General features: G+C 34.0%; 2 protein-coding genes and 1 non-coding gene across 6 annotated transcripts; 2 read left to right on the forward strand and 1 right to left on the reverse strand.

Annotated features, from left to right (window-relative positions):
• The first annotated feature begins 15 nt into the window (after positions 1-15).
• On the forward strand, positions 16-25683 carry LOC112017295 (uncharacterized). 4 transcript variants are annotated; one of them, XM_065760744.1, is made up of 6 exons: positions 16-239; positions 1106-1368; positions 1609-1820; positions 2076-2340; positions 3602-3927; positions 12305-12478. In XM_065760744.1, the coding sequence occupies exons 1-5, from the start codon at positions 140-142 to the stop codon at positions 3896-3898; spliced, it is 1137 nt and encodes a 378-aa protein (XP_065616816.1). In that variant the 5' UTR covers positions 16-139; the 3' UTR covers positions 3899-3927; positions 12305-12478. The 4 variants fall into 4 exon arrangements, with proteins under 4 accessions (XP_065616816.1, XP_065616813.1, XP_065616806.1 ...); XM_065760741.1 differs by lacking the exon at positions 12305-12478 and having other exon boundaries at positions 17-239; positions 3602-4422; XM_065760734.1 differs by lacking the exons at positions 1609-1820; positions 2076-2340; positions 3602-3927; positions 12305-12478 and adding exons at positions 22758-22969; positions 23086-23350; positions 25197-25683 and having other exon boundaries at positions 55-239.
• On the reverse strand, positions 5021-9368 carry LOC112017310 (uncharacterized). Its single transcript, XR_010624147.1, has 5 exons — positions 9140-9368; positions 8016-8277; positions 7564-7775; positions 7044-7308; positions 5021-5783 (listed from the first exon to the last, which is right to left on the reverse strand). It is a non-coding gene; the product is annotated as an uncharacterized LOC112017310 (transcript).
• On the forward strand, positions 25683-27986 carry LOC136062295 (uncharacterized). The gene is made up of 3 exons (XM_065761169.1): positions 25683-25826; positions 25872-26039; positions 27675-27986. The coding sequence occupies exons 1-3, from the start codon at positions 25683-25685 to the stop codon at positions 27984-27986; spliced, it is 624 nt and encodes a 207-aa protein (XP_065617241.1).
• The last annotated feature ends 4 nt before the right edge of the window (positions 27987-27990 follow it).

Here is a 27990-nt window from a genome sequence, read left to right on the forward strand (position 1 = left end):
TAGATCTTATAATTTCTCTAATAGGTGGAACAGAAAGTACAACACAAAAACTGGTAAAGAATGATTTGTATTCTTGAATTTTGAGATCATCTATTATTGTTGTTGTTGGGTTTGAGTAGGTATTCTGTTAGAAACAAAAATGGCAGGGGTTGTGAATAGGAAGATATCTGCATCATCAGCCAGGACTCACACCAGAGAAGCCAACCAAAAAACCACCGTTAATAAAACCTCAGTCTCAGGTCATCTGTTTTTTTATTTTATTTTTTTTTTTATCTGGGTGCTGTTAAATTTTTCGTTGTGACTTGTTTTCATCGTAAACATTAGAACAATAATATATTTTTTTTTTTATCTGGGTCGCCCTTTTAGCATTTCTCACTGCAAAACTGTAGGATAACACAGAAACTAAAATTAAGTTCTAGGTATATATTACAAAAAGTTGATTTTTGAATATTTATATGAAAAAATAAAATGGTCATGGGATAATGGAAATTAGACTGCATCAACTGGAATTCTAAGGCAATCGGTTTTGTTGTTGAATTATATCATCATCATCATCATCATCATCATCATTATTATTATTAGGGTTTTACTCACGTGTGACTTTAAGATATATTAGAAAACTCTTTATAAGAAAATGAAAAAGTAATTTAATATTTTTTACAACTTTTTAATTTTTCATAAAATATTTCTTAAAATTAATGATTAATGTATGCAACACCATTATTATTATTATTATTATATTTTCCTTTGAGTCGTGTTTTCTATTGGAATTTTACTTTAGACTTCAGAGGCAACCCTTGGTCCCAATGTGGGTCTCAGGGTCTGTCTCTGATTTCAAGGCAACCATACTTCTATTGTTAATGTGAGTTGTCAACCTTGTATTTGTTTCTCCTCATCCACTTCAAGTAGAACTTGTTCTAGATAAATATGATGCAAAATATATATATGCATGTATTTTTACTACAGTTTTTATTCTTGCTGCATGGTATCTAATGAGTTGATTATCACTTTTTTTTTTTTTTTTGTCTCCATGATTTAGAATAAAGTTGCTCAATTTTTTATTCAGTCATTGTATTGCATTTTAATTAGAACTTGAAAATTTCAGGGATGTTGAGGAGATCAGGGCTGTTATTTTTTGTGGGGTTTCTGTCATGGGCTTTAACGGCAACCCAAATTCCTGCACCCAAGATATGCGGTTCTCCAAAAGGGCCCCCTGTTACAGCAGCAAGAATAAAACTTAGTGATGAAAGGCATCTGGCCTACAAAGAACATGGTGTGCCTAAAGAAAAAGCCAACTATAAAATTATTTTCGTCCATGGTTTTGATTCTTGCAGACATGATGCTGTCATTGCCCAAACACTCTCTCCGGTACTTATCCATTTATTGATCTTTATATGTTTACATTGTACTTGTAATGTAAACTTACGTTATAAACATATAAAAAGTGACAAATGTTGTATGTATTTGCAAAAGTGATTTGCCACTTTTTGAATGTGTACAATGTAAAAGAAGAATTTCCTTTTATTTATATATTTTTGGGCCTATATCAAGCCTTTAAATATGATATTCTTGGATTAGTGTCATTTGAATAATTTGTGGTTCTTTCAGGAAATTGTTATAGAGTTAGGGATCTACATTGTCTCTTTTGATAGACCTGGTTATGGGGAGAGTGATCCTAATCCAAAGAGAACAGTGAAGAGCATGGCTTTGGATATAGAAGAGCTTGCTGATCAGTTGGAACTAGGATCAAAATTCTATGTAATAGGTATCTCAATGGGTGGGCAGGTGCTTTGGAGTTGCCTCAAGTACATTCCTCACAGGTATGGTTTTCCATAGCCATATAAATAAGGACGTTATATGTTTACATTGTACTTGCAAAGTAAACTTACATTGTAAACACACAAAAAATGGCAAATATTGTACACATTTGCAACTTTTTGTGTGTCTTCAATGTAAATTTACATTGTACCATATGTAAAAGAAGAATTTCCCTAGAAAAGAGAATAACAAGAACAGCTGCATTTGCTAGTTTATGTGCCTTTCTCTAATGTGTGGGATGCTTGTAACACTAACAGGCTAGCAGGGGCTGGACTATTAGCTCCAGTGGTTAACTACTGGTGGTCTGGTTTTCCTGGAAACCTATCTGGTGAAGCCTACAACCAGCAGTTTCGGCAAGATCAATGGGCACTACGTGTTGCTCACTACATTCCCTGGCTTACCTACTGGTGGAACACTCAAAAATTGTTCCCCTCTTCTAGTGTAGCAGGTCATAGTACGGGTACTCTCTCTCCCCAAGACCAAGAACTCGTGCCAAAGCTTACTCAGAGAATAAGCCATATGGTTAGCATCCAACTTCTCTGGAAATTTCAATGAATTATTTCGATGGGAATTAATACCATGAAAGGCACTGAGAAAACCAAGTAACTGCAGTTATTGATTCACTAAATGATATCAATATATGGATTATACTTTGCGTAAATGAAAATTGTTGCTCAATAAAATGTGAGCTTCACTCCCTAGCGGCTTCATCTAGGATGCATTTCCAACCTATATTCTTATAGGTTGCAAGTTCAAATTAATCCAATTCCCATAGTAGGTTGTCTTTATTTTAAAAGTGAAGTTGTAAATTTATCGATAAGAAAATGTAGAAAATTAATAATAATTCTGGTTCTTAGAGTTTCTGAAGCTGTATGATTATCTTGATCTGTTGTACCGTTAAAATGCAAAGCAAAATTGTAAGCATTTCTGCTGACAAATATGTCTATTAAAGAATCCAGAAACTGTTGCCTGATTTCTGTACATAATTAGCATTAGAATTTTACTTCATAGCACAATGCTATATTGGTCGCAAGAGGTTGTGAAAGAACACCTTAAACTTTGAATATCTTGTTACTTTCTGAATCTATAGCAATTAATTTAGGAGTGAAGGTGTGATTCAATAGCATGTGTTTGTTTAGGCTGTGTTATCATTTTGTTCTTAATGATTGAGTTATGAATTTCATAATTTAATATAAGAGCTTTTTTGCTTAACATATTAAAATTTGTTTGGTACTTGTGATGGCTTCAATCTAATAAATAAAGATTAGGCTTGAAATAATGACTTAGGGGATAAGTTTATAGAGTAAAAATGAGAGAACCAAATGCTCTGCACTTGTAGTTCGTTGGGATTGACTTTTAGCCTTCACTGTACAGGTTTCTTTCACCTTTTTGCTAAAATTTCATAAAAAAGTACATGGTGACAGTTTTCAACGCCCTGAAATTTGGTATTTGATTCTACCATAGTTGCAGAGTATTGTAATAACAACCTTTGAATTTAAAAATGCAATGAACATATCCCTCTTGTATATAGGTGTGCTTGACAAATTCTGGTGCACCACTAATAGAAAAGAGATTAGAGATAAGATTAGACTTTCAGTTCCTTTTATTAAGGTTTGATTTAACTGAATAAACCATCTCATACGACAAATGTTAAAGGAAATTTGTGTTATGTTAAGAGGCTTTCTTTTTTTTTTTTTTCTTTTTTCATGTAAATCTACTTCTTCCGTAGAGCCTCATTTATCTAGTGTAAATGCTCTTATTTTCTAAATGTGACTTTCCTCAGGCAGAGGTAAAACAACAAGGAGCATTCGAGTCCATCCATCGTGACATGATTGTTGGATTTGGGGACTGGGAGTTCAGTCCTATGGATCTGGAAAACCCATTTCCAAACAATGAAGGTTCAGTCCACTTGTGGCATGGAGATGATGATAGGATTGTGCCTGTAACACTGCAACGATACATTGCCCAACAGCTACCATGGATTCACTATCATGAGATTCCGGGAGCTGGGCACTTGTTCGCATATGCTGATGGAATGTGTGATTCTATCATCAAGGCAATTTTGACAGGGGAGAAGTAGACTACTACATAAGTAATGAGCTAGCACAGGTCAGTTGGTCTGTGCATTACATTTCTCCTTAGTGTGGACATCTGAAATTTTATTAGCTGTCGTATAAGAATACAGTTGATACTATAAAGGAAATTTTTAGCCATGGTGACCTTGACCCCATTTTACCAAGGGCACAAGAAGAATACAAGAACTTCGGGGCCTGTTTTCGAGGGGCAACAAGTGCTGCTGTTGCTTAATCCTGGTGATGTTTCCCAATAAAGTCAAAGTAAAGAACACAACAATTTGTATTACTGCTTGAGTGACATGTTTTGATTAGTACTAATAAAAGTGACGTTAGTGTAGGTTCACGTAAAAGTAATATTGCTCAAATCATAATTTGTCATATCAAGATTTGTGATTAAGAATATGATAATTGTAGTGTCCCTTGTATTACTAGATGTTTCCAAGTTCAATGCAGAGAAAAGTGTTGGACTTTATAGTATTATGTATAGCTGTCTTTTAAGATATGCTTGAGAATTGAAAATTGAGACTAATCTGGTTGTACATGAATGCGCTATTTTTAATATATAAATATTTAACCATACTTGTAATTGCTTGAAATGGATATTATAAGTTTAAATTATATTATTATCTATTAAAAAAATTTAAAAAAAAAAACCATTTCATTGGGGTTCTAATAATTAAGGGCAATTTCATGGTCACACACACAATTATAGTCAGTGCCGGCTTTATAATAGATGCAGTTGATGTGGCCGTTTAAGGCTCCAAGTAGAAAAAAGACACCTAAATTTTAACCAATAGGGTTAATTTTAATTAATTAAGCCCAAATATTAGCTAAAAAATAAAATAAATTTTTTTTATCAAATGAAAGACAAGAAAAAAAGAGAGAAAAATGTTAGGTCCACAACATTTTTCACAACATTTACAAAAAATATAAGTAGCAAGTTGTTACAGGGCGTTATTGATGGCAAAAAAAAAATAATTACAATAGTAGGTTCAAATTAGAATTAGTAACAATTCAACACCTAGAATTTATTGTGAAAAATTTTGTGAATATAGCACTTTTCAAAAAATAAAAAAAGAGAGCAATACACAAAAAAAAAAAAAAAGTNCAGCTATACATAATACTATAAAGTCCAACACTTTTCTCTGCATTGAACTTGGAAACATCTAGTAATACAAGGGACACTACAATTATCATATTCTTAATCACAAATCTTGATATGACAAATTATGATTTGAGCAATATTACTTTTACGTGAACCTACACTAACGTCACTTTTATTAGTACTAATCAAAACATGTCACTCAAGCAGTAATACAAATTGTTGTGTTCTTTACTTTGACTTTATTGGGAAACATCACCAGGATTAAGCAACAGCAGCACTTGTTGCCCCTCGAAAACAGGCCCCGAAGTTCTTGTATTCTTCTTGTGCCCTTGGTAAAATGGGGTCAAGGTCACCATGGCTAAAAATTTCCTTTATAGTATCAACTGTATTCTTATACGACAGCTAATAAAATTTCAGATGTCCACACTAAGGAGAAATGTAATGCACAGACCAACTGACCTGTGCTAGCTCATTACTTATGTAGTAGTCTACTTCTCCCCTGTCAAAATTGCCTTGATGATAGAATCACACATTCCATCAGCATATGCGAACAAGTGCCCAGCTCCCGGAATCTCATGATAGTGAATCCATGGTAGCTGTTGGGCAATGTATCGTTGCAGTGTTACAGGCACAATCCTATCATCATCTCCATGCCACAAGTGGACTGAACCTTCATTGTTTGGAAATGGGTTTTCCAGATCCATAGGACTGAACTCCCAGTCCCCAAATCCAACAATCATGTCACGATGGATGGACTCGAATGCTCCTTGTTGTTTTACCTCTTCCTGAGGAAAGTCACATTTAGAAAATAAGAGCATTTACACTAGATAAATGAGGCTCTACGGAAGAAGTAGATTTACATGAAAAAGAAAAAAAAAAAAAAGAAAGCCTCTTAACATAACACAAATTTCCTTTAACATTTGTCGTATGAGATGGTTTATTCAGTTAAATCAAACCTTAATAAAAGGAACTGAAAGTCTAATCTTATCTCTAATCTCTTTTCTATTAGTGGTGCACCAGAATTTGTCAAGCACACCTATATACAAGAGGGATATGTTCATTGCATTTTTAAATTCAAAGGTTGTTATTACAATACTCTGCAACTATGGTAGAATCAAATACCAAATTTCAGGGCGTTGAAAACTGTCACCATGTACTTTTTTATGAAATTTTAGCAAAAAGGTGAAAGAAACCTGTACAGTGAAGGCTAAAAGTCAATCCCAACGAACTACAAGTGCAGAGCATTTGGTTCTCTCATTTTTACTCTATAAACTTATCCCCTAAGTCATTATTTCAAGCCTAATCTTTATTTATTAGATTGAAGCCATCACAAGTACCAAACAAATTTTAATATGTTAAGCAAAAAAGCTCTTATATTAAATTATGAAATTCATAACTCAATCATTAAGAACAAAATGATAACACAGCCTAAACAAACACATGCTATTGAATCACACCTTCACTCCTAAATTAATTGCTATAGATTCAGAAAGTAACAAGATATTCAAAGTTTAAGGTGTTCTTTCACAACCTCTTGCGACCAATATAGCATTGTGCTATGAAGTAAAATTCTAATGCTAATTATGTACAGAAATCAGGCAACAGTTTCTGGATTCTTTAATAGACATATTTGTCAGCAGAAATGCTTACAATTTTGCTTTGCATTTTAACGGTACAACAGATCAAGATAATCATACAGCTTCAGAAACTCTAAGAACCAGAATTATTATTAATTTTCTACATTTTCTTATCGATAAATTTACAACTTCACTTTTAAAATAAAGACAACCTACTATGGGAATTGGATTAATTTGAACTTGCAACCTATAAGAATATAGGTTGGAAATGCATCCTAGATGAAGCCGCTAGGGAGTGAAGCTCACATTTTATTGAGCAACAATTTTCATTTACGCAAAGTATAATCCATATATTGATATCATTTAGTGAATCAATAACTGCAGTTACTTGGTTTTCTCAGTGCCTTTCATGGTATTAATTCCCATCGAAATAATTCATTGAAATTTCCAGAGAAGTTGGATGCTAACCATATGGCTTATTCTCTGAGTAAGCTTTGGCACGAGTTCTTGGTCTTGGGGAGAGAGAGTACCCGTACTATGACCTGCTACACTAGAAGAGGGGAACAATTTTTGAGTGTTCCACCAGTAGGTAAGCCAGGGAATGTAGTGAGCAACACGTAGTGCCCATTGATCTTGCCGAAACTGCTGGTTGTAGGCTTCACCAGATAGGTTTCCAGGAAAACCAGACCACCAGTAGTTAACCACTGGAGCTAATAGTCCAGCCCCTGCTAGCCTGTTAGTGTTACAAGCATCCCACACATTAGAGAAAGGCACATAAACTAGCAAATGCAGCTGTTCTTGTTATTCTCTTTTCTAGGGAAATTCTTCTTTTACATATGGTACAATGTAAATTTACATTGAAGACACACAAAAAGTTGCAAATGTGTACAATATTTGCCATTTTTTGTGTGTTTACAATGTAAGTTTACTTTGCAAGTACAATGTAAACATATAACGTCCTTATTTATATGGCTATGGAAAACCATACCTGTGAGGAATGTACTTGAGGCAACTCCAAAGCACCTGCCCACCCATTGAGATACCTATTACATAGAATTTTGATCCTAGTTCCAACTGATCAGCAAGCTCTTCTATATCCAAAGCCATGCTCTTCACTGTTCTCTTTGGATTAGGATCACTCTCCCCATAACCAGGTCTATCAAAAGAGACAATGTAGATCCCTAACTCTATAACAATTTCCTGAAAGAACCACAAATTATTCAAATGACACTAATCCAAGAATATCATATTTAAAGGCTTGATATAGGCCCAAAAATATATAAATAAAAGGAAATTCTTCTTTTACATTGTACACATTCAAAAAGTGGCAAATCACTTTTGCAAATACATACAACATTTGTCACTTTTTATATGTTTATAACGTAAGTTTACATTACAAGTACAATGTAAACATATAAAGATCAATAAATGGATAAGTACCGGAGAGAGTGTTTGGGCAATGACAGCATCATGTCTGCAAGAATCAAAACCATGGACGAAAATAATTTTATAGTTGGCTTTTTCTTTAGGCACACCATGTTCTTTGTAGGCCAGATGCCTTTCATCACTAAGTTTTATTCTTGCTGCTGTAACAGGGGCCCTTTTGGAGAACCGCATATCTTGGGTGCAGGAATTTGGGTTGCCGTTAAAGCCCATGACAGAAACCCCACAAAAAATAACAGCCCTGATCTCCTCAACATCCCTGAAATTTTCAAGTTCTAATTAAAATGCAATACAATGACTGAATAAAAAATTGAGCAACTTTATTCTAAATCATGGAGACAAAAAAAAAAAAAAAGTGATAATCAACTCATTAGATACCATGCAGCAAGAATAAAAACTGTAGTAAAAATACATGCATATATATATTTTGCATCATATTTATCTAGAACAAGTTCTACTTGAAGTGGATGAGGAGAAACAAATACAAGGTTGACAACTCACATTAACAATAGAAGTATGGTTGCCTTGAAATCAGAGACAGACCCTGAGACCCACATTGGGACCAAGGGTTGCCTCTGAAGTCTAAAGTAAAATTCCAATAGAAAACACGACTCAAAGGAAAATATAATAATAATAATAATAATGGTGTTGCATACATTAATCATTAATTTTAAGAAATATTTTATGAAAAATTAAAAAGTTGTAAAAAATATTAAATTACTTTTTCATTTTCTTATAAAGAGTTTTCTAATATATCTTAAAGTCACACGTGAGTAAAACCCTAATAATAATAATGATGATGATGATGATGATGATGATGATATAATTCAACAACAAAACCGATTGCCTTAGAATTCCAGTTGATGCAGTCTAATTTCCATTATCCCATGACCATTTTATTTTTTCATATAAATATTCAAAAATCAACTTTTTGTAATATATACCTAGAACTTAATTTTAGTTTCTGTGTTATCCTACAGTTTTGCAGTGAGAAATGCTAAAAGGGCGACCCAGATAAAAAAAAAATATATTATTGTTCTAATGTTTACGATGAAAACAAGTCACAACGAAAAATTTAACAGCACCCAGATAAAAAAAAAAATAAAATAAAAACAGATGACCTGAGACTGAGGTTTTATTAACGGTGGTTTTTTGGTTGGCTTCTCTGGTGTGAGTCCTGGCTGATGATGCAGATATCTTCCTATTCACAACCCCTGCCATTTTTGTTTCTAACAGAATACCTACTCAAACCCAACAACAACAATAATAGATGATCTCAAAATTCAAGAATACAAATCATTCTTTACCAGTTTTTGTGTTGTACTTTCTGTTCCACCTATTAGAGAAATTATAAGATCTACATGGTGGATAAGTGACGTGGTCCACCATTCCACTAAAAAACTTCCACCTGTTTAAAATTATTAGTTAGAAAAAAAATTTTAAACAGAAATTAATTACTGACTCAGCAATTTTAAATAAGTGGAAGTTTTTTAGTAGAATTGTGAACCACATTACTTGTCCACCAAAGAACTCTATAATTTCTCCACCAATTATGGTATGTCATGCATTCATTTGACTTTCTTTATAAAATGATCAAAGTTTAGGATCTGTTTGAATACAGTTTATTTTGCTGAAACTGAAAATTTATTGCTATCGCTTATTTTGTTGAAACTAAAAACTTATTGCTAAAAGTACTTTAGATAAAAGTAAAAGTTAGTTGAAATAGCAAAGCGGGGTCCATGAATAGTACTACAAAGTTTAGTGGGGTCATGAATAGTAGCAAAAATAAGTTAAATAGTAAAATAATTTTAATTTTTCATTGGTATCCAAACACGCACTTAAAATAGAAAAAATAATCAAACAAATGACACACTATAATTGAAATATAAATGGAACACAAAAAATGGTACATGGAATTTATACTAAAAAATATAATACGGTGATGTTTTACCAAACCCTTCGCCTTTGAGTTTTATTTATTAGTGAGTTTCAGTTAGCTTAATTAACAAGTAAAGTCTTTAATGGTTGAATAAGAAATCTAGGGCTCAATCCCTGCCTACACAAAAAACCGATGAATGTCTTAGTCTGATGATAAAAAACTATTATCAGGAGCGGATACTATAGGGTAAAACTATTTGAAAAAAAAAATTATTTATTAGACTTTTTTTAGTACCATGGGCTTACTTTTCAGGGTAATCAAAAATGTTTCTCCATTTGCTGCTCTGAACATCTGATGATGAGATAACCAGCATTCTTTGGGTAATATCTTAGGATGGAGGATTGTTGCCGCTGCTCCTGTATCAAATAATGCTATTACTGGGATGGGTCTGGCATAGGTATCAAGGAGGATGTTTACTTGGGCTATAGGTGTAGGACTGGTTAGGGGAGCTATAATGGGCTGGGATGTAAAGATAGCTTGAATTTCTGGATCTGAGTCTTCTTCATTGTCCGATTCTTCCTCAGAAGTAGAATAAGCCATGACTGCTAAAGCTTGAGGGGAGTATTCATCATCTAATGAAGTGTGGCTGCAAATGTATCTTGTACCTGAGAAGCTCCTGTAATCTGAACTTGTACTTTAAGAGCATCACAAAGATGAGGATCCTTAAGAGACATGTTGAAGTTGGGAAAAAGGGTGACAAAAACTGTTCCTACATTGAGAGTGGTTTGGACAGTTCCAATGATTGCATTCTGGTATTCTAGAAATCTGGAATCAAGAAGTGAAATTCTGGAAGCTATAGGAAGCCCCTTTCTTTCGTGGAAGGTTAATGCCAGCCTTACTGCACCAAAATGAAGATGAGTGTATCCTTATTTTTGCCATGGGATCACAAATTCTCTGGGGAGGGCAAGAGTGATGAAATTTTCTGTTTCACTTGCTGGGATATTAAACTGATCAAACTTAGAGGCTTGAACATATTCTTTTACAGTAGAAGGACGGGAAGGGCCTAGCAACTTTTTTATAGATTGTCTAAAAGAGGTTTGAGGCTTATCAAATACAGTATAAGGATTTACAATAGGGAAATCAGTAATAGGGATCTTACTATCTTCAGGAACATGAGAAATTTCATACAGATAGTCTAACCTATTTGCACTAGCCAAAGGTTAAACGCTAGAAACAAGGACAAGCTCCCTTGTTCTAGAGTGTGGCAAGCCATTCAAAAGGGTAGTGAGGTTTTCAACAAAGGCATACGGTGGATTTCGGGGTAGAATAGTAACCTAAGCCTTTGGTATGACAATTGGATTGCAAAGGACCCTTTAAGAGCTTTAATCCAAGGTCCCCTTTCTAAAGAAGAAGAGAGGTTCAAAGTTAAGGATGTTTTTGGACCGCATGGATGGGATTGGTCAAAATTATCTATCCAACTTCCAAATAATATCCTTATGGAAATCAAAGCCATGTCCTATTCTATGAGAGCATTAGTTGAGGAAGATAGGCTGATTTGGAATGGAGGTAACTGAGGGGATTTTAAGCTCAAATCAACCTATACAATAGCAACAAGAAGCAGCAAGGAGGAAGAGGATTTCTTGGGTTCTTGGGTTTGGAAGGTGGATACTCTACCTCGAATTAAGACATTCATGTGGCAATGCTTGCATAATAGCATTGGTGTGGGAGAATGCCTTGTTAAAAGGCACCTTAGTGAGTTAGATAGATGCCCTCTCTATCAAAGGGAAGCCGAGACAATCCTCCATACACTTAGTGACTATGAACTATCAAACAACAACTTTTTTTAGGATAATCTTCACAATTGGCTTGAAAATAATTGCTAAGATAATATTTGTAGAGTGAACAATCAGCCACCATAGAGAATTGTCTTTCCTTTTGTCATTTGGTTGTTGTGGAAACAAAGAAACAATGTTGTGTTTAGAGGCCAGCACACTCGGTCTGATGTTCACAGTGAAGCTCTATTTCATGCACTTGAATTTCTACATTATGCCTTGAATCCTAGAGTCTCGGGTAGTAGAAAATTGATTCAAATCAGATGGGAGAAGCCTCCACCTAGCTGGGTTCTCCTAAACACAAATGGATCAGCCTTAGGAAATCCAAGACGAGCTAGCTGTGGTGGTATCATTCGGAATGAACATGGAGATTGACTTGGAGGATTCTCAAGAAGCATCGGGGTCACCACAAGTTTTATAGCAGAGCTTTGGGATTTCCGAGACGGCCTTACCCTCTGTCATAATATGCATTTACATGCTGTTGATATTCAAATTAATGCGAAAGCTATTATTGATGATGTTAGTAATTCTTCTTATGCTAATCGGATTGTTATGCCTATTGTTGATGACTGCAGGCAGTTGATTTCCTAGCTAGCCCAAGTTTGGATCAGACATTGCTATCGTGAAACAAATTATTGTGCTGACTTCTTAGCTAGGAAAGGTGCACTTCAAGCTAGTAGTTTTATTTTGTACCAAGATCCACTTGTAGATCTTCTTGAGCTTATAAGCTTGGACAAGAATGTAATGTATTGTAACAGGGCTATCCTTGAACTTGCTGCTTCTCTTTAGTTTCTGTTAACGCAAATTCCTCTTTACCAAAAAGAAAAAAGAAAACGTTGAGTCTGAATTCGTTTGGTTTAATAGCTTGTATGATCTTGATGGAGGTGATCATATACTCATCGTATGTAGGATCTTAATTCAAGTTGCTTCAGTCAGAACCCAGCCCAATCCCACCAAAAACAATAAGTGCTCAAACATGTGGCAAGCAACTTCAAATCTTGACAACATAAAAGTAAGGAAAGTAACAATTGTTCCTCGAAGCTTCTCATGTAAGATTTGATCGTTATGCCAGCTCTATAAAATTAATTTGATGGCTAAAAATAAGATAATGAATGCTAAAAATAGATTGCTAAAAAATAGTTTATTAAACTAGTTGCAAACTTATGCGATGCAAGGAAAAAATTGATGATTTGCTTTTTTTTTTTTTTTTAAGTGAAAAATAAAATAGTATATGAGACTTATAAGTATTAGACTCAAACCCTTCATAAAATGATGTGATTATTTTCTAACAATGTATAATTGATACAATTTATTAGTTTTTCTATACTAAGCTATCTATATTTGTTATTTGAAAGTATTTTAAATTTTGTAATTTTTTTTAAGGAAACATAATACATTTTACATTCAATTATTATACAAGGTGAGATATTTTGTAAATAAGATAATGTGTGGTTGAAATTTGTTTCTATTACTCCTTACAAAGGAACACTTAGTAGTGTTTGGTATAGGGGAATCCATATTACCTTCGGCATCTAGATTTCTTAGAATGTGATGTCTTGCAATCTGGATGCCTTAGAATGTAACTATTCTATGTTTGGTTTATTCATAAGAATCTTAAAAGGAATTGTTTATTTTTCTTATACTGTCCTTAGATTTATATATACAATATCATTTTTTTAAAAAATATTCCTCTAAATAAATAATAACAAACAAAATATAAATTATAAATTATGACAAATTCATTAAAACTATTGTCTAACATTTCAAAATGACATGTATAATATAAAAATAACTATTTAAATTCTTGATCTTTATGGAAATCATAACATCATGTTTTGTAAATAAAAATAAATATTTTATTTTATTTTAGCATTTATGTTGTTGTGACGGGAAGAGATAAAAATAAGGGTATGGATATTGATGATTTGTTTTAAGTTTATCTCCATTTTTTTTATAAGTATGTTTTATCACCATTGATTAAATGATAAATGAAAAATGGTAAAATTGTCAATTTATAGCGAATGTAATTTTTTTAAATTTTGGAATTTGGATACCCACTGTTTCAAAGGGAATCTACATTCCTAAAAGAATGAGGTTAAGTGAGAATCCAGATACCCTTGACATCTGATTCCTATGTGTAATTTGCAACCAAACGTAAATTTTTTTTAACATTTTCAAGAATCCTAAAACATTATCCGTATCAAACGCCACCTTAGAGGGTGTTTGGATTAGGTGAAAACTGAGTTATATAACTCAATTTTCATCACCCATAATCCAAAACATGCGGGATCCACAAAAGAAATGTTGTCTGACAAGATTTTTTAGTCTTGTTTTTTTCACTCAAAATTCAAAATATTAGCCCTTCCAGATTAAACTCAAAATATTAGCCATTTGTTGATACTCATTTTGGAAGCCCAGTAAAAGGAAGAAGCCTAGCAACATGGGCAGAAAAACCATTAAACCCAAGTGGCAGGAATAATGGATCATCGGCCCATAAAATAAATAAATGGACCTTGAGGAAGCAAACGAGCCTAAAGGAGCCCAGAGAGAGAGAAATAGCAAACCCATGAACAGTATGTGATGTAGAAAAGTGAGAATAGGCCATAACAAGCCCGAAGTAATGCAAGTAAAGAAAGTAAGGGACTGATGGAAAGTTCATGAGCCCTAAGGATGAAGGATAAGATAATTGGGCTAGGGAAGCCCAAAAGAGTTAGTAAAAGCCTATGGGAATGTAGAATTAGAAAAAGAGCCGAGGATGCCCAAGGAAAGCAAATGGGCCAAGGATGCCCAAGAGGAAATAAATGGGACACAGGAGTCTGTAAGCAATGTAATAAAAAGCCCAATGATCATACTGAGTCATTGAGCAGCAGGCCGAAAGAGGCCTAGCAGGCTCGGGTCAAATAACACCACAGCAGGAATGATAGAGTGGTACGATAGGAAATGGTAGCAAGACTATAGAAAGGAGTAAAAAAAGTAGGTTGAAGGAAGAAAAACTCACAATCAAGCAAAGCCCAGCCCCTAAAGGGAGCAGGCCATAAAGAATAGGAAATCAAAAAATAGGTCACGCCATAAGAAGTCAAGAATAGGCAGCAGAATGTGCAGACGAGCCTCCAGACCACGATCAATGAATGGGCAGCGGATAGTTTTTGGACATACACAGAAGTGGAGCACGCACAAAGCCCAGACATCACCAGCCTGTACCCAGCCAATATAGGAAGTGGTGGGTCATGAGTCAGAGGTAAGAGAGAGTATGGTCTAGCGATGGGGAGAGGGAAAAACCTATTCTAGGGTTCCTGCTCAGGCTCTTTTGGGGGAAATGTCTTGTAGGGATGACATACCACCCAAAAGAAGCAAGTATAAGTTGGAACCACTAGGTGCATGCCATTAGGGATAGGAAGAGAGAAAACACCCACACCGTAGAAGGTAAGAATGCCATGGAAAACAAACAAACAAAATAGTCTTCTTTGTTTGGTGATGGGGAGTGGCACAACTAGCACAGATAAGTGGTGGTGGCTAGGTGACTGACAAACCAGTGGTGGTCGGCAAGGACACCCATACCAGACAAAGGTAGTTAAAGGCTAAAATGGTAAAAGTCAATCACGACAGACATTATATAAAGGACCCTTACTGTGTACAGTGGGGGATCACGATCATAGTAATAGTAACCTTTAGGAGAGAATCACAACAAATAAGCAAGCACTGAGAAAGAAAAAGGGAAAAAGAAAAGAAGAATTAGAAAAAATGAAAAAACAAAGAGGATAGAATGGCAGGCATGCATCAATAGGTTAATCCCTTCTCTCCTTCTAAAGCCCTGTTCTTTGCCAAAGGCAAAAGATTCTTCCGGGCACAGGCTATTTAGCCCAATTCCCTTAAAGCAATTAATTTCATTCTGGGGAGATTATTCGCATTGAGGAAATGGTTTCCCTTCTTGGTTTCGGCCCTGTAATATAATTTGGCATGGCAGACTGATATTTCCCTCTTTAATTCAACAAACTCATTACTTCTTCTTCCCCACTTATTTTTGCTATTTTATGTATGGGGCGCTTCTTGTCGCTCCCCTTTATTTATTCTGTCTAAGTAGTGAACACATTTCTTTTGTTATCTTTATTACATTTGTCTACCATAACTTTCCCATAGCAGCTTCGCCTGCCATGGGCATGTGACCAAAGTTTTGGCAAATGGAGCGTAGTTTATGCACAAGCCGGACCAAGGTAGGTTACAATTGGACCGATCCCAACTCCTTTATCTAGAACACTTGGGCCCAGTATAACAGGAGGTAGCCCAACCCAATATTACAAAAAGGCCCACCACACCCTTCGACAAGTAGCCTACAAATAAAAACTAATCAATATTCTGACCAAAAATAATAATAATTAAAAGTTGATAATAAAACAAAATCTATTTGTTTGATAGATAAAATTGATGCTGTTATCTATATACTTCTTTTTTTTTTTGGAAGCCATCTCTACATGTATTAATACAAACTTTAATACACTCAAAGTGTAGATTTTGATTGAAACCTAAAATGAATAAGGTCACAACCTAACCAAAAAAACAAATATGCTAAAAGTTATTGTTGAAAAAAGGGAAAAAAAAAGTTCTGATAAATTAAGTGTGCGTTTAGCTCCAAATTAAAAAGTCAGCTTATTTTATTATTCAGTTTATTTTTGCTACTATTCATGGGTCTCACTACAATTTTTAGTACTATTCATGGGTCCCACAATTCTATTTTAGTTAACTTTTACTTTTATCTCCAGACTTTTAGTAAAAAGTTTTCAGTTTCAGTAAAATAAGCAGATCCCAAACAGATTGAATTTGAAGGGTTTGGTAACATGTCAACGTATTACATTTTTGTATTGATTGATTCTGCGTATTTAGGTTGGTGACATAACTCTCTGTAAACACAAACATCGATTATTGTCAAAAACAAAAAACAAGAAAAAAAAAATCAATTAGAATCCATTATAAAGATCAAATTCTTAAGATATCAGTGTTGTTAGGTTGAAAAACTAAAGATATTTTTTGTGATATGGGCGGGCCAGTCCATGGGAATATTCAATATTCTAAAGAAGACAATTGTTAAAAAGTAAAAATGGTTGACCTTCACACAAATACAAAAATTTTGTTATAAGAACACTGAGTAGTGAGTAGAGAGAGATTATGATCCTCTAGAGTTCTATTTATGAAGTTTTAAAATCACATTCTATCTATTATAAAATGAATTGATTGAGTTTGTAATTTCATAATTAATTTAAATTAATATAAAAAATAATAGGTGCATTTCCATATTTGTGTAAAGAATTTTAAGAACTCCATGGTCAACTTACCTTAAAAATTTCAAGGAAACCCTAATTCATAAAAAGTAAAAAATTGTGGTTGCTTTGGATTTGAAGTGAAATTTATGTTTTTTTTTTTTTTTGATATATAAATAGTGATTGAATGAGAGATGAGATCTGAATCATAAATATGGGACACCATAAAGGATGATGTCATTATTATTGGACTATTACTTGAACACGAACATGAGATTTATAATAATAAAACATTCATATGATATTCTTCATCATTTGTAAAATAAAATTCAATACCTCTTTTTATCGGGTATAGTTACTAGTGAGCGTAATTTCAATTAATCTCAGGTTAATTTCAATTACTATGATTGTTTTCTTAATTAAAAGTGCAGTTTTATTAATTTTTCTTCGAATTATGTTCCATTGCTATGATTTTTCTTTATAAAATGCTAAGGTTATTAAAAATTTTATTCTAAAAGTCTTACAAATTGGTATACAATAAGCGTAGTTGGTGGTTTTTGAAAACATAATAAATGAAATAACAAATATCTAAATTATTTTAATACAATTAGTGATACATCAGTTTATAAAATTTGTGTGATAAAATTTGTTATATTATACCTAACATTACTTTTTTTTTTCTTTTTTTTTTTTTTCCCCCTACAACCTTTTGGATTAAGATATGCAGGCAAGAATTACATACTTAGTAGTTAGTACTTACGAAGGACAATAGACTTTTTGATACATTTCACATCCAGACGAAATGAAGCCATTCAACCACTCATCCCACTTGGTTGGTGAAAACGTATCCCATCTATTAGACATAATGACCATTTTTTTTTTTTTTTTTAAAGAAACAAACACATACACAAGGGAGAGGAAATGAGATTTTAGCTAACAAAAAAACACATCACAAATTCCACTCAAAAACAAAAAATAATAGGTAATGACTTTATAGGTATAAGCCTTAAGCCCACCCTAAAATGAGCACTCTAACTATTAAGGTAATTTAGGCACTTTGTGAACCAATTTTCACCTTCCTCCTAAGCAACATAGGACAAAGTTCACAAGGGATCCTATAAAGGATTTTCTTTTTAGTATAAATTTGGTAATGATATGGTGTAAAATTCATATTTTATATCATCCAATAAGAGATCGTTACATCAATTTTATTTTGTTTAAAACTCAATACATTATACCAAACCTAATAACACCACATCAGCCTTTTACTTAAAACCTAAAATGTGGCATTTATTGAAATGTTATTCTGAGTAATCAAATGTATTTATATTTTAGTAATATGATGATTTGACATGTCTTTATTGGAGGGTGTAAACCAAATGAATTACATCAATTCCTTATATAATTTAATCTTTTTTCTTTTTCTTCCAATGGAAAATTCTTAGGTGCTCTCGGAGTATGGTAAAATGGTATTCCCTCCTCTCACATTTATGGTAGACTCCGCCATGAATTTAATGAGTGGAACCCACCATGAATGTGAGAGGAGAGAGCACTATTCTTCGTACTCTAAGAGTACCTAAAAATTACTATATTCCAATAAGCAATTAAAGAGATAGAAAAGAGTAGAATAAAGCACTATAGGTCTCAAGTCTATTACAAAAAGAGTACTCTTAACTCCTAGATAGCTTAGGCAACCAAGCACAACTTTCCTTTTCCTTTTTCATTTTTGAGAAACCAACCAAAAATAACTTTGATTAGAGATACTAAGGTTTTTTTTTTTATTAAATTTTTTTTATTTGATATTTTTATACATATAATATCAAACTAGACAACATTTGTTTACTCATTAAAGTTTAAAAAAAAATGATAAATTCTCTTCAAAAGGTATCTATTAAATATATATACACACACACGCACATGCATCAAATTTGATAAAATTTTATGTAACATATTTATGAATTATTACTTACTTTAGTATTAGACAATTGATTATTATACACGTAGTCTTGATCAATCTATTACTATCATTAGGGGTGTCCAACCAACTTGTGAAACCCGCCTACTTGCCCAAACCGACTAATCTGACTTGAAAACCGGTTGACTTGACACCTATGATGGTTAGCAGTAGTTCTCCGTCCTCTATAAACCAAAACCTACTGGTCGATTGGCGATCATTGCATGACAACCTGATTCCAATCAACCTGACTAATTTCCACCCACTGAAGTCACCGTTCTCCACCTGTTCTTGCCTCTCTTTGCTAGTATGAGGCATTCTTTAGTCAAATATCTTCAAGATCCAACAAGATCTAGCCAAATCTGGTGAGTTTGGGCCATATCTACTCTTCCCTAACTCCGACTGACAACTGATCGGTATCTGAAGAGATTCAACTCGCCCGAACCGACTCTTCTTCCTGGTTGATGGTGGGTGCAATTCGTGGGGACTTAAAGTGATCAAGTCAAGTTCGGGTTGGGTGCAAACCTAACCCGTGGATAGCCTTAACTATCATTCTGTCACATAAAAATTTATTAATACTTACACTCACGCACAATATTGAATACTATTAATATCATTTGACCAAACTAAATTTTTGTCTACCCCTGATAGAATAGAGCATGCAATTTGATTTATTGATGGCAAAAATTTTCCACCTACCCTATTTTTTCCATTGCAAATTTTTTCCCACCTTGAAAAAGTGAGCAAGTTAGGGATAGGCTTTGCTCACACTGCCCTATCTTGCCCTGCTTGACTACCTTGAGAGTGTGTGTGTTTATATATATGTATATATATATTTAATATTCTTACGCAAATCCTATTTATAATTGAGTTTTACTAGTGTATGCCCTTGTTTTATCTTTCTCTTAGTATTCTTATGATTGTCTTTCCCTTTTTTGTTTCATCATTACTTTATTAATGTTAAAACCAACTAGACAGGGATAGCAAAATAACTCAAACTTGTCCTGATTACAACTTGGACAATTCATACCCCTCGGTGGTCTATATTTCAAAATTACAAGAGATTAGTTTGTAATTGACCCAAACTCCAAACAGTATTTTTTTAAATTTTAGCACCAAAAAATAAAAAACCGAAAAACAATAAATAAATAAAAAGAGCAATATTAAGGATACAAAAAAATTCACACAACTTTTACCATAATTTGTCACATAATAAATTGTGAGTAGTGTAAGCATAAACCCATCATTTTATTTCTATCGCTCACAACTCATTATATCTCGAGTTGTGAATCTTTTTTTTTCCTAATATTTTCCTAAAAAGTATAATAAATTCAAAACTATATGGTTATCAGGGAAAAAAAAAAAAAAAAATTTTTTCAAAACCATATGTAAGTGTAACCCTCCAATCCGAACAATCCCACGCGGCATCACATACTTGGCCCATTAAATTTAAGACTAAAAAACTCACTTCACTTTCCACGACACTCTCAGATCTCTGTGTTGTGTTTGTCTACCTCGTTGAATTTTGGGGTCATCATAACTCATATCTATTCTTGTTGTTGTTGGATTTGGGTAGGCATTCTGTGAGGAACAAAAATGGCGGGGGGAATGAATAGGAAAATATCTGCAGCATCAGCCAGAGCTCACACCAGAAAAGCCAGGCAAAACTCCTCCTTTAAGCTTCCCTCAGGTCCCTTCTTTTTTTCTCTTTACTTGATCTGGGTGCTCTTCAATTTTATGTTATCTGGGTCGCTCTTTTAACATTTCTCAGTAACAAAAAGTTGATACTTGAATTTATATATATATATATATATATTTGGGTCTTTGACTTATGGAAATTAGACTGCATCAACTGGAACTCTTATGCAATCGATTTTGTTGTTGAATTATATTATTAGTATTGTTATTTATTCAAAGTTAAAGAGTTAAGAGTTGTGTGTTTTTCTATTGGAATTTTACTTTATAGATCTTTTTTTTTTTTTTTTTTGGAAATTTGTTCTTGATATGAATCTGAAATCTATTTGATGGAAATACAAAATTAAAAATTGTATCGAGTCCCATAGCCAACTGTGTGAGGCACTCACCTCACAAGTATGTAAAACCTCACTTATGCCCAACAAGAGTCTAATACTCCAATCTGCTTCATATTTCTCAAATCTGAAATAAGAAAATATAGGGTGAGCTTGTTAGTTCAATAAGTAACCAAAATCCCAACTATCTGGATCAAACACTTTTGTTGTTGTTGTTGTTGTTGTTGTGGATAAGTAACAATCTTTATTAAATCATCAAACTTGAATAGCTCTAACAAATCTGATAAGGACTCACAGGGGAGAGCTTGAATAGTTCTAGCCCAATCTGGATCAAACACACATATAAATACAAGTAATATAAATAAACTATTGACTAAGATAAACTTCATAGTCTTAAGACTTGTATATTAATGCAATTAGAAAATCGACATATAAATTTGCAATGAATTCCAAAAACATCAAAAATTTCACTTGAACTAATACACATGTAATGAATCTTAATATACTATAAAAAATTAGTATCAATACAGTATTAACAGAATACAAACAAGAGAATATTGCACAAAGTAATTGTTTCTCAATACATTTTGAATCAATTATTTATTAAAATGGAATTCAGCGTTCTTTTAAATCCTATAAATAATATGTGATTGATTGTATCTAAATTCGCATTAGTTTGCCTTTCAATGTACAAGATGAAATAGTCCTCTAGAAAAGCATTTTCCTTTTTATTGCAAAACCTAGTTTTTGACAATTTTTATGACTATAAATACTTGTCTTGTAGTTGTAGTAGAAAAAAGAACAGCAAGCACAGATGCAATCTAGCTATAAAAAAGTTAGTTGGTTGTTGATCTTTTAATCCTTATTAACCATTATTAAGGCAAAATTCACCCAAATTTTTATTTTAAAAAATTTTATTATCAGGAATAAAAAAAATAAAAATAAAAATCTGTACTTCAGATCTACTACCATCCCCATCAGAATTTTGTAGGGAAAAAAAACTTTATGAAATATATTAATTAAAAAAAAAAGGAAGGGTGTACACAGACATACCTATGAGCAAGAAGGTACCTTAGAATAGGGAGTAATCTTGCTTGAAAGCTCTTAGCCTCCTGTTTCAAGGGAACCCTTGGTCCCAATGTGGGTCTGTCTCTGATTTCAAGGCAACCATACTTCTTTTGTTAATGTGAGTTGTCCACCTTGTATTTGTTTCTCATCATCTACTTGAAGTAGAACTTGTTCTAGATATACTATATATGATGCAAAGTATGCATGTCTTTTAGTGCAGTTTTTATTCTTCCTGCATGGTTCTTAATGAGTTGATTAACATTTTTTTGTCTGCAAGACTTAGCATAAAGTTGCTCAAATTTTTATTCAATCATTGCACTGCATTTTAATTAGAACTTGAAAATTTCAGGGATGTTGAAGAAAACAGTGCTGTTGTTTTTTGTGGGGTTTCTGGCATGGGCTTATAAGGCAACCCAACCTCCTCCACCCAAGATATGCGGTTCCCCAGATGGCCCCCCTATTACAGCAGCAAGAATAAAACTTAGTGATGGAAGGCATTTGGCCTACAAAGAACATGGTGTGCCTAAAGAAAAAGCCAACTTTAAAATTGTTTTTGTCCATGGTTTTGATTCTTGCAGACATGATGCTGTCATTGCCAAAACACTCTCTCCGGTACTTATCCATTGGTTGCTTTATTTATATTTTTTTGGGGCCTATTTCAAGCCTTTAAATATGATATTCTTGGACTTAGCGTCATTGAAATCATTGGACTGGGTTCCTTCAGGAAATTGTTGAAGAGTTAGGGATCTACGTTGTGTCTTTTGACAGACCTGGTTATGGGGAGAGTGATCCTAATCCAAAGAGAACAGTGAAGAGCATGGCTTTGGATATAGAAGAGCTTGCTGATCAGTTGGGACTAGGATCAAAATTTTATGTAATCGGTTTCTCAATGGGTGGGCAGGTGCTTTGGAGTTGCCTCAAGTACATTCCTCACAGGTATGATTTGCCATAGCTGTATAAATAAATGCTAGAAAAGAGAATAACCAGAACAGCTGCATTTGCTAGTTTATGTGCCTTTTCTCTAATGTCTGGGATGCTTGTAACACTAACAGGGTAGCAGGGGCTGGACTATTAGCTCCAGTGGTTAACTACTGGTGGCCTGGTTTTCCTGGAAACCTATCTGGTGAAGTCTACAACCAGCAGCTTTGGCAAGATCAATGGGCAGTTCGTGTTGCTCACTACACTCCCTGGCTTACCTACTGGTGGAACACTCAAAAATGGTTCCCCTCTTCTAGCGTTGCAGCTCATAGTACGGATATTCTCTCTCCCCAAGACAAAGAACTCATGGCGAAGTTTTCTGGGAGAGAAAAATATATGGTTAGCGTCTAACTTCTCTGGAATTTTTCAAGAATATTTCAATCGGAATTAATACCATGAAAGGCATTGAGAAAAACCAATTAGCTACAGTGATTAATTTATGGCATGTTTGGATGTATAAAAAAGGAGGGGGAGTAGAGTAGAGGGAGGAAGAGTAATGCAATTACCTTGTTTGGAAGTTTTTTAAAGAATGAGGGGAAGGGGTTTGGAGGAGTTTGGAGGGGTTTGGACTCCCTCTAGCCCCCCAATTTTAATTCCCCCAAATTGGAGAGATTTGGAGGGGGAGTAGAGTATATAAACTATTGACCAAGTAAATTACCTAATTTACCCTTATTATATTAACAAAATTACACAAGGGGAAGGGCTAATTACTCCCTTCCCCCTTACTAATTTTAAAAACATCCAAATAAGGTGGAGGTGAATCATTCTCCTCTACTCTCCTCTCCACTACTCCCCTTTCCTCTACTCCCCTCTACTCTCCTCCCTCTCTAAACTTTCAAACGAGCCATTAGTAAATTATATCAATATATGGCTTGTATTTTGCGGAAATGAAGATTGTTTCTCAATATTATGCACTTCTTAGCAACTTTATCTAGAATGCATCTTCATCCTATATTCTTATAGGTCGCAAGTTAAAAAATGTACAGATTTCTTTCATCTTTTTGCTAAAATTTCATAAGAAAGTACATAGTGACAGTGTTACAGTGATCTTGATTGGGAAATATCTTTTTTGTGTTGTGTGCATCATATCTTTATGTCTCCCACTTTAAAACCCCCTGAAATTTGGTGTTTTTTAATGGACTCTTTGTAATTTTTGTGTTTGATGTACTGTTTTCCACATACACCCCGGTGTACCTAGACTTTTGATTAATACAATTCCGTTATTTATCAAAAAAAAAACCCCTGAAATTTGGTGTTTTTTAATGGACTTTATGATCCTTGATGAGATATTCTTTGTCTTGAGAATCATGGTTGGATTGTTTATTTTTTCCCCTCATTTGTTTGGTAATAACACTAATGGCTGTGAAGGATCTCTAAAATATCACTTTTAGAACAAATATAAACTGTTAAAGTATTATGAACATTAAGGACTGAAATGCCACCACCTCTTTCTGTACAAATAATTTGAGTTATTTACCTCCTAAAGTGAGGAACTTGACTTGAAATAGGGGTTGACTAAATAATCCTTAGTTGTGCATGTTGGTGATTGATTCTATTTCTACCATAGTTGTTGAGTATTGTAATAGCAACCTTTGAATTTAAAAATGCAATGAACATCCCTCTTGTATAAAAATGTTCTTGACAAATTCTGGTGCACCACTAATAGAAACAAAGTTTTGAGATAAGATTATGCTTTCAGCTCCTTTTCTCAGCCAAATTTAAGGTTAGATTAACTGATTAAAGCATCTTATATTACAAAAGTTTAAAATAAATTTTTGTTTGTTAAGAGGCATTTCTTTTTCCTCGTACATCTACTTCCATAGAGCATCATTTATCAAGTGTAATGTGCTCTCTCTCTCTCTCTCTCTCACACACACACGCACACACTTTTTTTTTTGGGGGGGGGGGGGGGGGGTGATTGATATGGATTTAGAACCGTATTTTTTTAAGCTGATGGCCTCTAAGTCAAATGGCACTTTCACCACTACCACTCCCCCAATCCCTAATAAGCATGTGATAGTGGTGAGATCTTGGGTTCAATTTCCATGAACAACTTGTACTCTTCCTTATGTTTTCATTAATAATAGTTCTCTGATTACCTATTAAAAAAAAAAAAAAGAGTTACTAATAGGGGAAAAACATTATTTCTTTAAATGTTCTTATTTTCTAAATGTGGTTTCCTCAGGCACAGGTAAGGCAGCAAGGAGAATTTGAGTCTCTCCATCGTGACATGATTGTTGGATTTGGGGCTTGGGAGTTCAGTCCTCTGGATCTGGAAAACCCATTTCCAAACAATGAAGGTTCTGTCCACCTGTGGCATGGAGATGAAGATTGGATTGTGCCTGTTATGCTGCAACGATACATTGCTCAACAGCTACCATGGATTCACTATCATGAGCTACCGGGAGCTGGGCACTTATTCCCACATGCTGATGGAATGAGTGATACTATCATCAAGGCAATTTTGACTGGGGGAAGTAGCCTTGCACGTATGTAATGGGCTACCCCAGGTCAGTTGCTCTGTGCATTACATTTTCTCCCTGATGTTAAAATATGAAATTTCTTCTGATCATTTTGATATTTATGACAAGTATTGTGTACCAGGTATTATAATTTTTATAAACTGTTGTGTAAGAATACAGTTGATACTATAAAAAGGAAATTTTTAGCCATGGTGACCTTGTCCCCATTTTACCAAGGGCACAAGAATACAAGTAACTTGGGGCCTGTTTTCAAGGGGCAACAAGTTCTGTTGCTTAAACATGGTGATGTTCCTAATAAGTCTAAGAAAACAACAATTTTCATAACTGTTGAAGTAACATGTTTTGATTAGTATTAATAAAAGTGATGTTAATGATAGATCCAGGTGGAAGTAATGTTGCTCCAATCATATTTTGTCATGTCAAGATTTGTGATTAAGAATGTGAAAATTGTTGTGCCCCAAGCATTACTAGATATTTTCAAGTTTAATGCTGAGAAAAGTGTTGGGCTTTATACTATTGATGTAAGGTTGTCTTTTAAGATAAGGGTGAGTTGAGGTACCACCAAGAGACTCCATTACAAGCTGCCCAAGATTGATTGTCCATTGATGCTTCGTTTGAGCTCCGATGGAAATCCTGCAAGTGGTTTTCAGACTACTTGGTGCAACATTGTTTATCTTTTCACAGACCCTGATGCTTGAGAATTGAAAATTGAGACTAATCTGGTTCTACAGGAATGCGTTGCTTTGAATACATAAATATCATGGAGTATTTAACCATCCTTGTGAATAAGTTTGGATTTGGATACGTTCATTTCATAAGACAACTAAATAGAAAATCAGTTGGTATTTTAGCTTGATGAGAAGAGCAATTATCATGGAGTAAACGCTATAGGTTGAAATTCTAAAACTTTCGTTTTGTGGAACATGTGTTTCATCTGCATGAGTAACTCATTCAGGGAATATAGGGGTCTCTAAGTCTCTTTTATTCAAGCACATGTGTTCTCATTACACCGAGCATGTTTGGCTTTTAAGGATGAGTTACTTTGTTGCCTTCTCTGCCAACATGAGCTACTTTGCGTTGAGTCTGAATACGTTTGGTTTAATAGCCTGTATTGCGTGTGTTCCTGATGGAGGTGACCGTATACTCATCTTAGGATCTTAGCTCAAGTTGGTTCAGTTGAGTGGAACCCAATCCAATCCCACCAAAAACATAAGTGCTCGACATGTGGCAGCTTAGGCAACTTCAGGTCTAGACAACATAAGGCGGGAAAGTAACAATTGTTCCTCCAAGGTTCTCGTGTAATATTTGATTGGTATGCCAGCTCTATAATTATTATGATGGCTAATAATAAGATAACGAATCCTAAAAATACATCACTGAAAATTAGTATAATCTAGTGGCAGACCTGCGTGGAAAAATTTGATGATTTATTTTTTTGTTAAGTGAAAAATAAAAATAGTATATGAGTTTTATAAGTGTTAATTTCAAATCCTTCTTAAAATAATGCTACACATGGTACAACATTAAAAAAAAAAAAAAAAAGATTTAACTTGTAAGATTATATATTAAAATTTGTAATTTGTTACAAAGTGTTTTTTCTCATAAGAATATTTCATTTTAGGTATGTTAAACTATTAAATTTTCTCTTTAAAAAACAATCTTTTTATTATTATTTATTTTTATTTTTTATTGTGCCATCTACAAAACCAATGAAGGACAAAGGACCTAAATGAATTGAAGTAAACTGAACTAGACGTAGACTGAATTGCCTGCAGTGGACTAAATGGATCGAAGTTGATTGAGGTGGAGTGAAATGGATCAAAGTGGATTGTAGTGGACCAAAATGAACTGAAATTGACCTAATAGACCAAAATGCTACACTAATGCAACTCAATAAGAGTGTAGCAATAATAACTTATACTCTTAAGTGTTTAGATATTATATATAATATAGATAAGATCCCACACTATTATTAATATTAAGGATTCCAATTTACTATTTATCCAAGAAAAAAAAAAAACTTCAAATTTTTTTTCCCAAATTGAAGATATTTCTTTGAATTAAGCATCTCAAAAACACTTGACACCTCCACCTAGGAGAGTCAAGGGCTCANAGTTACTAATAGGGGAAAAAACATTATTTCTTTAAATGTTCTTATTTTCTAAATGTGGTTTCCTCAGGCACAGGTAAGGCAGCAAGGAGAATTTGAGTCTCTCCATCGTGACATGATTGTTGGATTTGGGGCTTGGGAGTTCAGTCCTCTGGATCTGGAAAACCCATTTCCAAACAATGAAGGTTCTGTCCACCTGTGGCATGGAGATGAAGATTGGATTGTGCCTGTTATGCTGCAACGATACATTGCTCAACAGCTACCATGGATTCACTATCATGAGCTACCGGGAGCTGGGCACTTATTCCCACATGCTGATGGAATGAGTGATACTATCATCAAGGCAATTTTGACTGGGGGAAGTAGCCTTGCACGTATGTAATGGG

This window comes from Quercus suber, unplaced genomic scaffold (genome assembly GCF_002906115.3).
Source record: "Quercus suber isolate HL8 unplaced genomic scaffold, Cork oak 2.0 scaffold_18, whole genome shotgun sequence".
NCBI classification, from domain to species: domain Eukaryota; kingdom Viridiplantae; phylum Streptophyta; class Magnoliopsida; order Fagales; family Fagaceae; genus Quercus; species Quercus suber.

Excerpts from the sequence above, each read along its gene's own strand:
- LOC136062295 (XM_065761169.1), top strand. The coding sequence starts at position 25,683 with ATGGTGACCTTGTCCCCATTTTACCAAGGGCACAAGAATACAAGTAAC. Across the intron at positions 25,827-25,871 it reads CAATTTTCATAACTGTTGAA|ATCCAGGTGGAAGTAATGTT; the intron begins GTAACATGTTTT and ends TGTTAATGATAG. Across the intron at positions 26,040-27,674 it reads GGTTGTCTTTTAAGATAAGG|GCACAGGTAAGGCAGCAAGG; the intron begins GTGAGTTGAGGT and ends TGGTTTCCTCAG.
- LOC112017295 (XM_065760734.1), top strand. The coding sequence starts at position 140 with ATGGCAGGGGTTGTGAATAGGAAGATATCTGCATCATCAGCCAGGACT. Across the intron at positions 240-1,105 it reads TAATAAAACCTCAGTCTCAG|GGATGTTGAGGAGATCAGGG; the intron begins GTCATCTGTTTT and ends TGAAAATTTCAG. Across the intron at positions 23,351-25,196 it reads CTGGGAGAGAAAAATATATG|GCACAGGTAAGGCAGCAAGG; the intron begins GTTAGCGTCTAA and ends TGGTTTCCTCAG.